The sequence below is a fragment of the Eurytemora carolleeae genome, unplaced genomic scaffold (assembly GCF_000591075.1).
Source record: "Eurytemora carolleeae unplaced genomic scaffold, Eaff_2.0 scaffold441, whole genome shotgun sequence".
Lineage (NCBI taxonomy): Eukaryota > Metazoa > Arthropoda > Copepoda > Calanoida > Temoridae > Eurytemora > Eurytemora carolleeae.
The window spans coordinates 126,483-141,933 of NW_019396326.1; the positions used below are offsets into that span (position 1 = coordinate 126,483).

Here is a 15,451-nt window from a genome sequence, read left to right on the forward strand (position 1 = left end):
GTTGTGCTTGTTTTTAATCTCATTCAAAATAAAATCCATGTTTTTAATAAATTTCAATGTTATCATTGATTATTCCATATTTTAGGTAAACCAGAATACAAGGGAGCCGTTGATGTACTCTCAAAGGTTGTTAAACAAGAAGGATTTTTCTCTCTTTGGAAAGGTTTCACACCTTATTACTTCAGGTTCGAATGTTTTTTTTTAACAAATTATTGAATTGTTTTAAATAAAATCGAATTTTACAGTGGTTATATGTTCAAAAAATATTCTTTCAACTTTCTTAAAAGTTTTCAAAGATAAACTATTTTTCAAAAATGGTTGTGCTGTAGGATTCTTGTTTAAATATTTGTTATAATCATTCTTGTCCGATAAAAAACCTACTTCTGATAGGTTGAAGTTAAAATTGTCTACACGCCTCCCCCTGGTTTACAGAAGTGGAGAAATAGTCAATGTTAAGGGATTGGAAGCATAATTTTGAATTGACCATTCATGCAAAGATGCCAATGCCCGATACACAACGGTATCCTTTATATGTACATGTAACACTGTTGTCTGAGTATGATTTTGAAAGGTTTATGATTTTAAATACTGATTTTTCAATTGTCACTTATCCACAAAAGGGACTGGTGCCTTTCTAATGAAGGAAAATTATTACAATTAAGCACATTTAAACCATAAAAACGATTGTAAATAGGACATTGTCATCTTTGCATGGAGGGTCACTTAAAACTACGCGAACAGAGTCCTTTTAAAATTTCACAAGGATAGATTAACCATTGGATCTTTCAATTAACAATTAACAATTTTTAAATCAACTCGTGACATTTAAAAATATGATCTTTTATTTTCAGGTTGGGTCCCCACACTGTGATCACGTTCATATTTCTTGAACAGATGAACAAATCTTATCTTTTCTACGTTCACGGAATCCAGGGAGGCTCTGGAGGACTCTAAATCTCATCAAAATCATGACCTAGACGAAACCCTCGCGGAAATTTAGATTTATAAACATCGTGCAGATTATTCAGATTCAGTTTGTAATCAAAATATATAAATTTATTTACTGACAGTCACAAAAAATATCAAAATTAAGTTTCGTCAATTTTTCTGTTCTAGTCGATGAAAAATCAAAACTTTTTTTCTAATCCATAAAAGGCGAACTATGTTTGTTTAGCAACTCGCTCAATAACATCTAGTCCGTATTAAATATTGTAATTTTAATTTTCCAACCTTCTGCTTCTTTTTTTAATAACTTGAATTAAATTCTCAACATACTATGTATTTTGTTATCAAAACAACATACTATGTATTTTGTTATCAAAACAACATACTATGTATTTTGTTATCAAAACATACTATGTATTTTGTTATCAAAACATACTATGTATTTTGTTATCAAAACATACGATGTATTTTGTTATCAAAACAACATACTATGTATTTTGTTATCAAAACGCATCAAATATGAATAATATGTAAATGCCTTCACAGATAAATTTAAACCTCATTAAATTGCTGAAATTTCGTAGCATTTATTTTCAGTGCTAGCTAGTTAAAACTATAGCAATAAAAGATTTTAGTTTAAAATGATTTAATTTGACGAAATATCTTGGAAATTTGTATAATAAAACAAGACATTCGTAGATATATATTTTGCCTATAGTCGGCCAAACGGCTGGACCGATTGGGCTGAAATCTTTTGTGGACACCCTTGGGTNTATCAAACTTTTTAAATTTTTTTCCACGGGCGACGTCGGGCCCGTCAGCTAGTAGATCTTAAAATAACAAAGAAAAATGTTAGAAAATAGTGCGGTCCATGATATATAGGGTTACCCACAAAAAATGATGTTTGTACCTGACCGCACGGAATTTATTTTTTTATTTGTTCTGACATTAATATTTCTCGTGTTTTTCTTCCAAAATCATTCAATGCTGTTAATAAACAACAGATCAATTTTAATCAAAAATTGTCATAACTGAGTTCTTTGTCGTCAGTATTGTTCGTCTTCTGTGGTTAATAAGGTTTGATAATATCGAGACCAATTTAATCAAATTGAATTTTAAATTTCGATTTAAATTGGAGGAAAAGCTGGAACGGAGAATGGAACGCTATGTAGATGGTAAAAGGAAACTCAACGATAGAAGGGTAGTAAAGGATAACTGAACAGGAGGAATAGAAGTAAAGGAAAGTGGAACGCTATGAAGTTGGTAAAAGAAAATGGAACGGCAGGCGAGTAGTAAAGGATAACAAAACAGGAGGAAGAGAAGTAAAGGAGAATGGAACGCTATAAAGTTGGTAAAAGGAAATGGAACGGTAGGAGGTTAGTAAAGGATAACGAAATAGGAGGAAGAGAAGTAAAGAAGAATGGAACGCTATGCATTTGGTAAAAGGAAATGAAATGGTAGGAGGGTAGTAAAGGATAACGAAATAGGAGGAATAGAAGTAAAGAAGAGTAGAACGAACGAAACGTTTTCAAGATAAATAAAGAATGAAGGAACGGTATTAAAGAGTATTATGGATAATGGAACGGTAGGAATAGTATGAATTGTAAATGGAACGGTAGGAATAGAAGTGACGGAGAACGGAAGAGTAGGATGAGGAGCAAAGAGAATGAAATGGTAGGAAGTGTAGTACGGGAGAAAGGAAAGTGAGGAAGGGAAGTGTGAGAGAATGGAATGGATGGTAGAGTAGTGAAGAAGGATGTAACAGTAGAATGAGTAGTACAGGAGAATTTAACGATAGCAGGAAGGAAAATGAGGTTCCAGTAGGAAGGGTTGTGAAGAAGATCGGAGTGGTAGGAAGTGGAATGAAGATAAATGGAACGGTAGATAGTGTAGTAAGGGAAAATGGAACGGTAGATAGTGTAGTAAGGGAAAATGGAACGATAGGAATAGTAATGAAGAAGATTGGAACGGTAGGAAGGGTAGTGAAGAATAATTAAATGGTAGGAAGTGTAGTAAGTCAAAATGGAATGATATAGGAAGAGTAGTGAAGAAGAATGGAACGGTAGGATAAGCAAAGGAGAATGTAACGGTAGGAAGAGAAGTGAAAGAGAATGGAACGGTAGGATGAGGTGCAACGGAAAAGGAACGGTAGAAAGAGTAATGAAGGAGAAAAGAATAGAGGAATCGAGTAAGAACTTCTAAAGAAATAATTGATTTAAACTTTGCAATATTAAAGTGACTTGCCAACAAATCTATCAGAGAAAAAGAATGAAATTAATAGAATTCAACACTGTAAAATGGGTACCTTGGTGAATCGGACATGTCTCTCAATAATCATGGGTCGTTTCTGACACTTTCTTCTACAGCTATGTACGAATAATAAATGATGAAGAAATATAGGATTTGAGAAGGAATAATAATTAGTATAGGATTTTGAGAAGCAATCTATATATGAAGATTAAGTAACAATCTGTCTTTTTGTCTGTCTGTCTGTGTGTCCGATCATATCTCTGAAACCCCTCAAATGTTGATCGGGGTCGGTAGAACTACTGGAATGTATTAGCTTGGATTAATTTTTTCAGTTGAGTGGGTTGGAACTTGGCTTTAATACAAGATAAAAAGTGTAAAAAATGAATAAGGAATTTAAGAGAATAAAGAGTTGAAACAGAAATAAGGAATAAAGAATAAATATCAGAGTTGAGAGGAATATATCAGTGTTGAGAGAAATATCAGAGTTGAGAGGAATATCAGAGTTGAGAGGAATATATCAGTGTTGAGAGGAATTTCAGAGTTGAGAGGAATATCAGAGTTGAGAGGAATATATCAGTGTTGATAGAAATACCAGAGTTGAGAGGAATATCAGAGTTGAGAGGAAATTCAGAGTTGAGAGGAATATCAGAGTTGAGAGAAATACCAGAGTTGAGAGGAATATCAGAGTTGAGAGGAATTTCAGAGTTGAGAGGAATATCAGAGTTGAGAGGAATATCATGCAGAGTTGATGAGCATTAAGGAATAAGAATTGAAGATAATAGGAGTGGAAATAAGAAATTGAGCAAAAACAAAGTTTAACAAAATGTAGGAATTAGGAATAAAAAATGAAATAATTTGTAATTGTAATTAATATAAATATTGAAGGATAGAACTCATTGAACTTAAAAAAAATGGAAAAGGTAGAATTGTTCGTAGGTAAATTAAAGAGCAAATCAAGAGAAAAACAAGCATTTTAGAGAATTAATCCTAAAACAAGTTTAAAAGAATGAAAAACAGTTTTAATAACAGAATAAAGAATCATATTATAATGTTATTAAAAAAACAATACAATTTTTTATTTTACTTTCAAACTGTTAGTTAAATAAAAATGAATCATTTTTTTTTCTTCCATATTCTCGAACATGTTTATTGTTTATTTACATTCTGTGTACAAAAAATGTGTACTACTAATGCAGTACGCTTTCTTTGTTCGAATTATCCAGAGGTGTTGATGTGTTAGCTTTATTCTTTCACAGCAGTCTAAAATTTATAGCCAGTTAGGATGAGGTGAGTGTTAATTGCACTCTAATGGACAATATTTTTACATACTTAACAATTTTTATTTAATTGAACTGATATTCGTGTTGGTCTTTATAACTGATTAAGTATCTTAGTATCGATTTTTCTGGTTAGTGTTGTTTGATCTCTTAACGACGATATAATTTGGATTAATAGGAATATGAGGCCCATTATTTAGATGTTCAGACTTGTGACGGAATTATGAATTCTTTTTTTTGGTGGTAACAATTACAATTGGTGCTCTTCGCTTTGTCTAGTGGTCATGTTATTGTGTATACATAGCTAAACTTAGTACTTTCACAGAAGTGTCAATTTTCATCTGCTTCATCGCCCTTTTTATATCAGTCTCCATTAAAAACATTAATTACTGTAATACAAATGTTTCGAATATTATCTTTCGATGATAAAACTGGAGAAAAAAGAAGAAATCAAGTTGAAATGAAAAATTTGAATTTTATTTGTTGGCCAAAGCATTCACAGCAGTAATAAATATTCAATTTTGGACGAGTTATAGTAAATAGTAGTTTAAAATAATCCTTTTAAACTTTTCAATTCTGTAAATTGATTTGAATTCGAAAATTCAACCCAGTTCTAATGATGCTTAATTTAATAAGTTAGACAAGAGTTCTCTCGCTTATACTGGTGATTTTTATTCTTAAATTGTTCATCTTGTAACAAGCCATTTTTCAAATGAATTTTACAAACGTGCTTACTTTTTCATAAAATACTATTTTGCTTCTAAAAAATTGTTTCAGAAAAAATCTCTAATCCATATTCTTGATCTGAATAGGCAAATATGAAGTTTATCGCTGCAATGATTTCTTTTTAAGGTGTGTGCTCGCCTTAGTACTCCTTGGAGTAGGGGTCCTGGCTCCCCCTCCTCCTGCAGATTATGTGGCGTCTGTTAAACCCCCGTCTGAACCTCTGAAGTTGGATCCTGGAAGTTCCCAAAAAGATTCTAAACTTGGTAAGTAATTTCCGCCCCCCCCCCTCCCGCTTCCCCCTGAGTTTTACTCTTGAATATTCTTGGCCCTAAAGGCGATTATTGAGATATTTTGGATTCTTAAATTAAGCAACCTTTTATAGTCTTTTAATGAAAGTTTTAATTTTATTAATGAAGTAATCCATCTTAGTGAATTAATGTTTTAGTGTTATAGTTAAAGAAAATTATAGGTTTGATGCTACAGATTGTTTGTATTTGACTTGTTAAATGTAAATTTCTTGAATTACTTTTTTTTCAGTTGATGACGGCTCTTTGAAAACCTTAGCTAAGGTAAATTTTTTAAAATCTTCATTCCATCTTTTTAAGTCAAAATGTCCTGGACACTAATTTAGATTATATTTCAGGAAATTGAAAAAACATACACCCCTGGACCTACTGGTGACTCCCCAGTCACTAAGCATGAAGACTATGTTGAACAGGAACACCTTAATGATGAGGTTTATAAAGAGGCTGATGAAGAGTCTGATGAGATGGAAGACAATATGCAGCAAATTGCTCCCCCACCTCAAGGATACTTGTAAGTGATTATATACATTTTAAAAAATATATTTTATTTTTTGTGATTTCAGACCATTTGGCATGCCTGCATTTCCTAACTGGTTCAGATTACCCTGGTTTGGACCCGGTGGTTACCCTCCCTTCCCTCAGTTCCCTCCTCAATACCCTCCTCAATACCCTCCTCAGTACCCTGAACAGAGAACAATGTCTGCCCCTGATGCTAGATACCTCAAAAAGATGGAATCCAGACGCCGGAGAAGATCTACTGATTATGCCAACCCGAAGCTGGTTAAAACCATTGAGGTCCCAAATGAAGATGCCTGGTGGGATAATATTAACTATGGTATGGAGGATGAAGTGAAAGCTATGACTCGTCAAAATGCTGGGTATGCAACCTACTCTGCTATTTCAAACCAGATGGATCACTACGCTCCTGCTCTTCATGTTGGAACCATTAACACCGGTGAGTTCAGGAACCCATTTCTTGAAGACCCTAAGTACAGATCTTTTGGCATAGGCTCTGATTTTAATGTCCAAGATATGGAAGCCTTCAAATTCACTCCACAAGGCCAGCATCTAGCATTTGATATGAATCAGCTTGAGGAGTTGATCAGTTCTGGATATTTGCCTCTAGGTAAAAGGTTGAATATTGACCACCATTTGATCACTGGTTATTCCCAATGCTGGTTTGGTAAGTATGTGAAGAACATGGAAACCTTGGGAACTGTTGATGCTTTTAGTACCGAGTCTCGTAGTTTATATTGGAATCAAATTAACTGTGGAAGCTTTAAACCAGGAACATATGAACTTCTAGGAATAAAGAAGAGTTATGAAGCCGGACATAAAGGATACAACAACTGGGTTATCTTCTTAAAGGCTACGTTTGGTTATTTTGGTACGGTTGCTATCAGTCAGTTTAACCCCGCTGGGCTCCAGGGGGCTAGCCCGTTCCTACAACGTACTCCTCAGCAACAGCTGACTCAGAACTTCAGAAATGAAGATGGCGAGGTCATTAGTTCCTCGGACAAGTATTTATTCAAGCAGGCTGGGATAAGCCATGTAACCGGTTCTCAGTACAATCCTTCTGGAAGTAGGCTGGGCTTTACTCAAGATCGGTACCAAGCAGCTCACCAGAATGGAATGTATGACAATTCTTTACTCTGGTCGACTACAACGGGTAGATATTATAATCCGTACAGTTCAGAGTATTCCCAGAGTTCTCAAAATCTGGATCTGGTTAATCAACCCTTCAATCCACACTCGCAGTATGCTCACTTCAAACCCGCTGATAATACTTTCCCTCCTGTACGTTTTGCTGCCGATGATTAGTTTTATGTAAAATTTAAGAAAATATAGATTTATTTTACATGGCTTGTTTTACTTAACCTAATTTTAAAGCTTTTTTGTCTAATCTTTAGAACCTGTTACAGCCCTTTGCCTCATAGCCAGTAATCCAGTTTTTAGTGTTATTAATTCTGTAAAATAATTCAAATTAAAAAAATTCTTGTTCTTCGATTCTGTTTCTTAATTATTCAAACAATTAAAGATGTTGCTTAATTATTACCATCTTCCGGTTTCATAATGTTCTGGATCTTGCTTTTAATGCAGCCTTCTTAATATCCTAAATTTAACTTTAATTGATTATTAGTAATATATCTAAAATTCTCTTGATTCTATTATTTTTCGGACATTGTTTACTAGAAATAATAGGAAGGGTTATTAATGTCCCGGAGCTGAAAACTTTAGAATGGTGGATATCGGGATTAATGCATGATCCTCTCTTTTTGACAATCTCAAGATTAACATAATCTTGCAAGATTATCTTAAAAGTGTATGAAAAACGATAAAATTCAAATTAATATTTAATCTTCTTAGAAACTGTAGCAGCCAATCAGAGAAAAGCGGGCAATCAATGAGAGAACAGAAATATTCTCATTGGAGAAAACAATTAACGGATATCCAAGGAGAGAGAAAAAGAGTGGATTAGGACAAAAATGAAAAGTTTCCACAGTGGATATTCGGATTAAGTAGTTGGGATTAAAGGTTATCCATTCTAAAGTTCCCAGCTCAGAACATATTTCATAGTTGAACTTGGGAGAGTTTAATTCTCACACTTCCCACGCTATTATTGAAGCAATTTACTTTAAATCAATTAATTAAAATATTTTGACATTTCCTGATCGGTAAAAACTATTATCCTTACATAGGATTGTAGAGAAGAAAATACAAATTGATAATTATGGATTTAAACCCATTTGCCCCCACTTAGATTCCTTTCTTAGAATTTGCAAAATTAAATGAAAAATTTGCAAATTCTAATATCTCAAATCCAGTTATTAGTCTTATAAATGAAAAAGAAATTTATCAACTTTTCTTTTGAAAAGGAACGTCACTAACGCAACATATATATATATATATATAAGAATGTCTTGTTTTATTATACATGATAATCTTAACGATTTCTTCTGTAATTGTAGATACAGATAGGTTTTATTGTTAATTTGTGATTGGTAATGTTTGCGCAAATGGTTGATCAAAGTATTAAAAATTTGCATTTAGAAACCACTTGGTCGTTTCCGAGTATTATGTGCGTATTTCAGCATTACATCTTGGAAATTATCCAGTATGGGAAGGAACGCTCTGTATAAACCCATTAACTAATGTCGTCTTCATATTCCACAGCTTTCGTTTTCATTGTATAATCAATCACTTGTTAATGGAATTTCCTTGGCCCATGCCTATTCAATAGCGTAATTTATTTATTTAGAGTAATTTTGATATTTTATTTAATATTGTCCTTTTACTCTAAGTTCATTGTACACTGACAGTGTACAATGTAAATTGTGTTGTACATTCTACACTGACCTTGTAGAATGTAAATTGTTTTGTTCATTCTACATTGACCGTGTAGAATGTAAATTGTTTTGTTCATTCTACACTGACCGTGTACAATGTAAATTGTTTTGTTCATTCTACACTGACCGTGTACAATGTAAATTGTTTTGTACATTTTACACTGACCTTGTACAATGTAAATTGTTTTGTTCATTCTACACTGACCTTGTAGAATGTAAAATGTTTTGTTCATTCTACACTGACCTTGTACAATGTAAATTGTTTTGTTCATTCTACACTGACCTTGTAGAATGTAAAATGTTTTGTTCATTCTACACTGACCTTGTACAATGTAAATTGTTTGTACATTCTACACTTACCGTGTACAATGTAAATTGTTTTGTACATTCTACACTTACCGTGTACAATGTAAATTGTTTTGTACATTCTACACTTACCGTGTACAATGTAAATTGTGTTGTACATTCTACACTGACCGTGTACAATGTAAATTGTTTTGTTCATTGTATTTATTGTACTTTATTGTACTTTATTGTACTTTATTGTACTTTATTGTACTTTATTGTACACTAGCTTGGGAGTTTGGAACCCAGATTTGTCTGGAATTTAAAATTTCGCTTTAAAAGTACACCCACTCTACTTAGAACTTTCAAGTTAATTGAGGCAAATCGGTTCAGGGTTTCATTAGTTATGATCAAACACATTTATATATAGAACATTCAAGGAAAACCCCCTATCTTGGAGTACTCGCCCCCCCCCCTCTCCATGAGCGGGAGAAGGCAGGCAGCCATGCCCATAAGCAACACCATTTTTCCCTTCCATGCCACATATTAGCTTTCCTGCAAAAGATGTCTAAAATCTTTATATTTAAGTTGTAAATTGAAATGACAATTCCTCCTAATTTAAACGGCTAAGATTAGTATCCAAAAAACTAAATTCAACCTTTCCTCTAAAATGGCTTATTTTTAAGACATAAAAAATAAAAACAATGTTCCATAACATACTCTGAAAGTTCAAGGGGTGTCCATTACTGAAAATTTGCACTATTTAACGAGAAAATTGCAAAATAGAATTTTTTGAGGAAATCTGTACCGCTCAGTTAATACTGTGATTTTTCTCATCTTTTCTTATTCTTAGACTACCTCAAACAATTTTGTCTTAACGAAGGGTCGTCGTTAACGATCGTTAACGAAACAACGATTTTTATCAAAACGATTGTTTTAAAAACGACCATTTTTAAAAAACGTGAACTTTTTGAAAAATCGATCTTTTAGTTTTCGATTTTTCGTGTTCGTTTTCATAACGAAAAGATCGTTTTTCAAAAAAATGAAAACGTTAACATCCCTAGCCGTGCCCATGATGCTTAAAATGATGTAAAATTTGCTTTACATTATGTAAAGCAGTTTATAAACTGAACACACAATTAATTGATCTTTTATAAACTTCAAAAATTTCTTAAAATGATCATTCGCGTAATGCGACTGATTTTAAAAATTGAGATTTCAATGCCCTAAATTTATCATTTAAAAACGTAATAATTGCCAGAAGACTCAAATGTTGTGGCATGGAAGACCGGACGGCTGTGGCTTATGGCTGCCGGAAGACAAAAAAAGTTAATATGTGGCGTGGAAGGAACAATGTTGNAATCTGTTTTTGCAAACGGCCTCGGCCATATATTGAAACACATTACACTTCCCACAGATACTGGATCAAAACAAAAACAAAACAAAACAAATATGCTTTTATTGTCAGTTTAAAAGGACACCACCATTCTTATTTTTAAAACAATTAATTGTTTTTCGCTTCCAAGTGTAAAACACAGACAACTATGTCTTTACAAGGTTTTGGCACACGATCTATTTGCAAATATATAGATAACCAAGAAATTAAGGATGCTTCGTGCCCAACTCTATATAGGTGTTGTTTCAGCCCAGAGGACTTGGTTTGAAACACGTTGATCTTTGGTCTTTGCCACTAACTTAATTGGATAAAGATTTACATATCTTTGCAACCTGATGGTGTAAACATCTCGTATGGGTCAAACTTAGATTATTTGACAGAATTAATTCAATTTAACAGAATTCATAGTTTAAAATATCTAAGTTCATACAACATATTATGTTACAAGGATATAGGAATCCTAGTTTGTGGCTAAAACTCGATTTCTTTACTAAGTTGAAATTTCTGATTCACAGTTTCTGATCCGTGAAAGATATCCTAGTGTTTCTTTCTTAAAAAGTATTTCAAATCGATATATATCGAAGTATATCAAAACGATCGTTTTAAAAACGACCATTTTTAAAAAACGAACTTTTTGAAAAAAACGATCGTTTCGTTTTCAATTTTTCGTCGTCGTTTTCATAATGAAAAGACCGTTTTTCAAAAAAATGAAAACGTTAACTTCCGTAGGTGCCCATGATGCTTAAAATGAGTAAAACTTGCTTTGCATTATGTAAAGCAGTTTATAAACTGAACACACAATTAATTGATCTCTAATAAACTTTCAAAATTTGTTTAAAAGTATTGCAAATCTAACAATTTCCTTCATTGTTTCTGTAGCTAAACTTTATAAGTTATTTATTTTTATACAAAGAGACCAGAATTAAAAAAAATTTAAATAGAAAATTCATTCATTCATTCATTCTTAAAGGGACAGTAAAGGAAAAATGAAAGGGGGTATAGGCCGAAAGCTAATCACTTTAGCTTTTCATCGAGACCCTTGAGACGCCTATCTGAAGTTCCTAACTCGAGAGTTGATATAAAGCTGTTTCAAACTTGTACGAAAATGCATATATATACAATTTCGTATAGAAATAGTAGGTTTAAACAGACCATGCTCAGAAAAACAGCAACCAATCTGAAAAAGATGATATCCCAGAGAAAGCTAATTGTAATTTAGGTTTACTTTTATGTTTGTTGTTTCTATTTTCAATAGATTTCATTCATAATATTATTTTTACGTCCGTATTACTTGACCAGAAATTCCACCAATGGCAGTGCAGTAAAGTGGTCACGTGATACAGGCAGAGACACGTGATCAGTATACTGCTCTGCCATTGGTGAAAGTTCTGGTCACGTGATTTAAGTTTCAGATTTTCAAAATTTTACATATATGAATTTTCGTATAATTTTAACACAGTTTTATATCAATTTCTCGAGACAGGAACATCAGATAAAACTTTCATGGGTCGCGATCAAGAGCTAAAGTGATTAGCTTTCAGCCTATACCCCCTTTCATTTTTCCTTTACTGTCCCTTTAATATACAGACAATATACAGATTACAGACTGATTTTTTGCCCGTATAGCTGATCTAAAATGTGGAAGATAACGTTGTTTTTTCCTGACTGAAAAAGTGTTAATTTCTGTGAATTTCTCCCAATGCTTCTGATAAGCAAATAATGCGGCAAGTCACTTATGCAGAGAAACCGCAAATATAACATATATACAGTTTAAAGAACCAAACACTCTAGTATGCCGAGTCCATTAGCGCCTGATCCATTCAGGATTCAGCCATGTGTTTGTTGTCTATTCTGAACCAATAGAAATAGTAGGGCGGTAACATCTATCTTTCTATCTATCTCATAATCCAATTAGAGATAGGAATTCTTATATCGGCGATATAACAGTAATTGGAAATATTTACTTCTACTGAAACTATAGTGCAAAAATATGCAAATATAATTTTTACTTGATCAAACAAAGCTAAATTTTAAGGTTACCATATTTGGTAAATTGGGCATTTGCCATCTTTGCCTTGAGGGTCACTTGAAATTACGCTTGCAGTCTTACAGTCCCTTTAACGGAGTTATGCTTTTAATTATTTATTCATAAGTTTATCAATTATAAGATTGTAAGATTCAAATTAAAAAATAATATGAACTGAAAGTTAGCAAGTTAGATAGTGTGAATAATACGTATATATATATATATATATAAATGCATGAATGTTGTATTTGAATGATTATAATCAGTATATAGATGAGATCTACAGTTCGCCAATTTAATCTGTTTTTGCAAACGGCCTCGGCCATATATTGAAACACATTACACTTCCCACAGATACTGGATCAAAACAAAAACAAAACAAAACAAATATGCTTTTATTGTCAGTTTAAAAGGACACCACCATTCTTATTTTTAAAACAATTAATTTTCAAGTGGCCCTGCGACCAAACCAAGATGGCACTATCTGAATTATAAAGGTATCCTTAAAAACTGTTTGTGATCAAGTATGAATTATTTTGTATATTTGTTTATTTTCATTGGCAGTTTCTCTGCGAAAGTGACTTGCGCATTTCTTGCTTATTAAGAAGTAATCAATATCAAGAATAAAACACTTTTCTATTTGGATTTTAAAATCAAGATTACTTATATAGGCCTACGCATTAAAAGTAATACATCAATTGCTTTAGAATATTATTGAAAAATTGCAATTTTTAGAACATTGAAATTGATGCTTTTTTTAAGGCCTCTTTGCAGACCTTGGGTATTAAGGGAGTTGACCAAGTTCATATTTTAAGATTAAGATTTGATCCCGAAATTTCATCATCATCATCATCATCATTATTAAAACTGGAAAGTTTATAAGTTTTTCGATCACTTCCTTTCTAATGTTTTTATAATCATTCATTATCATCATTAATGTTTGTTTTAACAAATTTCATTAACAAATTCTGTAAAAATGAAAAATGATCTTACAACTTCTCTTACAGAGAATGTATATGTAATTCCAAGCCAGGTTCCGTTGATAGAGTCTAATTCGCAACAGTCTTGCTTTACTTACAATCAGGTTTTTGGATTGACATTGACATTGACTTGACGTTAAAACATATAAAACTTTATTCCAAGAAAACGCGCAATTTCTCATGCTGCACTGTACACTGTACAGTCCAACTTCCATGTATTCAAATTCTATTGTTCCCGGATTTCCAAGAATAAACTAAATCTTGACAACACAGGAGGACAAGGTTTCTTCAACTCTTTTTAAAGCGTCTTCAGGGGCGTATAAGAATCGAGGTCTAGGGCGGGGTACTCTCTCCTTGCCCCCTCCTCCTGGTTTTACATATTTCCGATTTTTGATAGGTAAAATGATGTTCTGGTACAAAAAAACTTAAAACGTTTCCCCTTATTCATAAACCTTCACTTAAACTATCTGAATATTTCAATCATAAATTCAAACTATCTACTTTCTTTTAATCAAATATATTATAGTTTATTCATATTCTTTCTTATTTTTCAAATGTACAAAGATAAACTATATTCAATATATGTATTTGCCTGGTCAAAAAACGCTTTAAAAAAATTGAAAATGACTGATTTTATGCATCTAATCAATAATGCATTTTCATACAGGGTTGTCAACAAAGGAAGAGATTCTAACGACGACTTGTGGACTTTCAAATGAAAGAATAATTATTTAGGGGAGTAAAAGACAAATTTTACAGCTTCAGGAAACGATAAATGTAATAAAATATTCCCTACGGTCGTCTCTAAAATCTCATCCTTTAATCTATTTTAATGGTACAGGGTTACCCACAATGGATAAGACTTTAAGGAGGACCGGAAGGCTGAACATGGCTTCAATGTGGTTTATAAATGACAGGAAGGCTGAACAAGGCTTCAATGTGGTTTATAAATGACAGGAAGGCTGAACAAGGCTTCACTGTGGTTTATAAATGACCGGAAGGCTGAACATGGCTTAATGTGGTTTATAAATGACCGGAAGGCTGAACAAGGCTTCAATGTGGGTTATAAATGACCGGAAGGCTGAACAAGGCTTCACTGTGGTTTATAAATGACCGGAAGGCTGAACATGGCTTCAATGTGGTTTATAAATGACCGGAAGGCTAAATATGGCTTCAATGTGGTTTATAAATGACCGGAAGGCTGAACAAGGCTTCAATGTGGTTTATGAATGACCGGAAGGCTGAACATGGTTTCAATGTGGTTTATAAATGACCGGAAGGCTAACAAGGCTTCAATGTGGTTTATGAATGACCGGAAGGCTGAACAAGGCTTCAATGTGGTTTATAAATGACCGGAAGGCTTCAATGTGGTGTATAAATGACCGGAAGGCTGAACATGGCTTCAATGTGGTGTATAAATGACCGGAAGGCTGAACAAGGCTTCAATATGGTTTATAAATGACCGGAAGGCTGAACAAGGCTTCAATGTGGTTTATAAATGACAGGAAGGCTGAACAAGGCTTCAATGTCGTGTATAAATGACCGGAAGGCTGAACAAAGCTTCAATGTGGTTAAAAAATGACAAAATAATTGATTTGGCACAGCTAGAAACAACTGCAGGGAACCATGAAAGAAAAAAGACTGGATGAATTCCGTAAAGTCGTCTCTAAAGTCTCATTCCTTGTGGTTAACCCTGTATTTATCAAACTCTGGAGGATGTGAATGTTTCCATAAGTATTCCGCTTCTTGAAATCTTTTTTGTCTCGTTTTCTAAAAAAAACCTGCTCAGTTTAAAATTTATTTAGTTTTTCTCAAACAACACAGCTATGAGGTTATAAATCACAGAACGAAACACAAAACAGCTATGTGGTTATAAATCACAGAACGAAACACAAAACAGCTATGTGGTTATAA

At 33.1% G+C, this 15,451-nt stretch overlaps 2 protein-coding genes and 1 long non-coding RNA gene across 3 annotated transcripts in view; 2 read left to right on the forward strand and 1 right to left on the reverse strand.

The window, feature by feature from the left end:
* The window catches only part of LOC111700992 (mitochondrial 2-oxoglutarate/malate carrier protein-like), a 28,416-nt gene extending 26,892 nt beyond the window's left edge, over positions 1-1,524 (forward strand). Inside the window, 2 exon segments of the mRNA XM_023472096.1 lie at positions 86-185; positions 852-1,524. Coding sequence (XP_023327864.1) covers positions 86-185; positions 852-954 — 203 coding nt within the window. The 3' untranslated portion in view covers positions 955-1,524.
* A 2,851-nt stretch (positions 1,525-4,375) lies between these two features.
* LOC111700997 (uncharacterized) lies at positions 4,376-7,361 on the forward strand. Its single transcript, XM_023472101.1, has 5 exons — positions 4,376-4,482; positions 5,325-5,461; positions 5,736-5,767; positions 5,842-6,014; positions 6,067-7,361. The coding sequence occupies exons 1-5, from the start codon at positions 4,478-4,480 to the stop codon at positions 7,322-7,324; spliced, it is 1,605 nt and encodes a 534-aa protein (XP_023327869.1). The 5' UTR covers positions 4,376-4,477; the 3' UTR covers positions 7,325-7,361.
* Positions 7,362-14,030: 6,669 nt separating this feature from the next.
* On the reverse strand, positions 14,031-15,309 carry LOC111701002 (uncharacterized). Its single transcript, XR_002765116.1, has 2 exons — positions 15,230-15,309; positions 14,031-14,361 (listed from the first exon to the last, which is right to left on the reverse strand). It is a non-coding gene; the product is annotated as an uncharacterized LOC111701002 (long non-coding RNA).
* Positions 15,310-15,451: the final 142 nt, after the last annotated feature.

Bases quoted from the DNA above. Each gene is read 5' to 3' on its own strand.
- LOC111700997 (XM_023472101.1), top strand. The intron at 5,462-5,735 runs GTAAGTAATTTC...CTTTTTTTTCAG, and splicing joins CCAAAAAGATTCTAAACTTG to TTGATGACGGCTCTTTGAAA. The intron at 6,015-6,066 runs GTAAGTGATTAT...TTGTGATTTCAG, and splicing joins CCCCCACCTCAAGGATACTT to ACCATTTGGCATGCCTGCAT.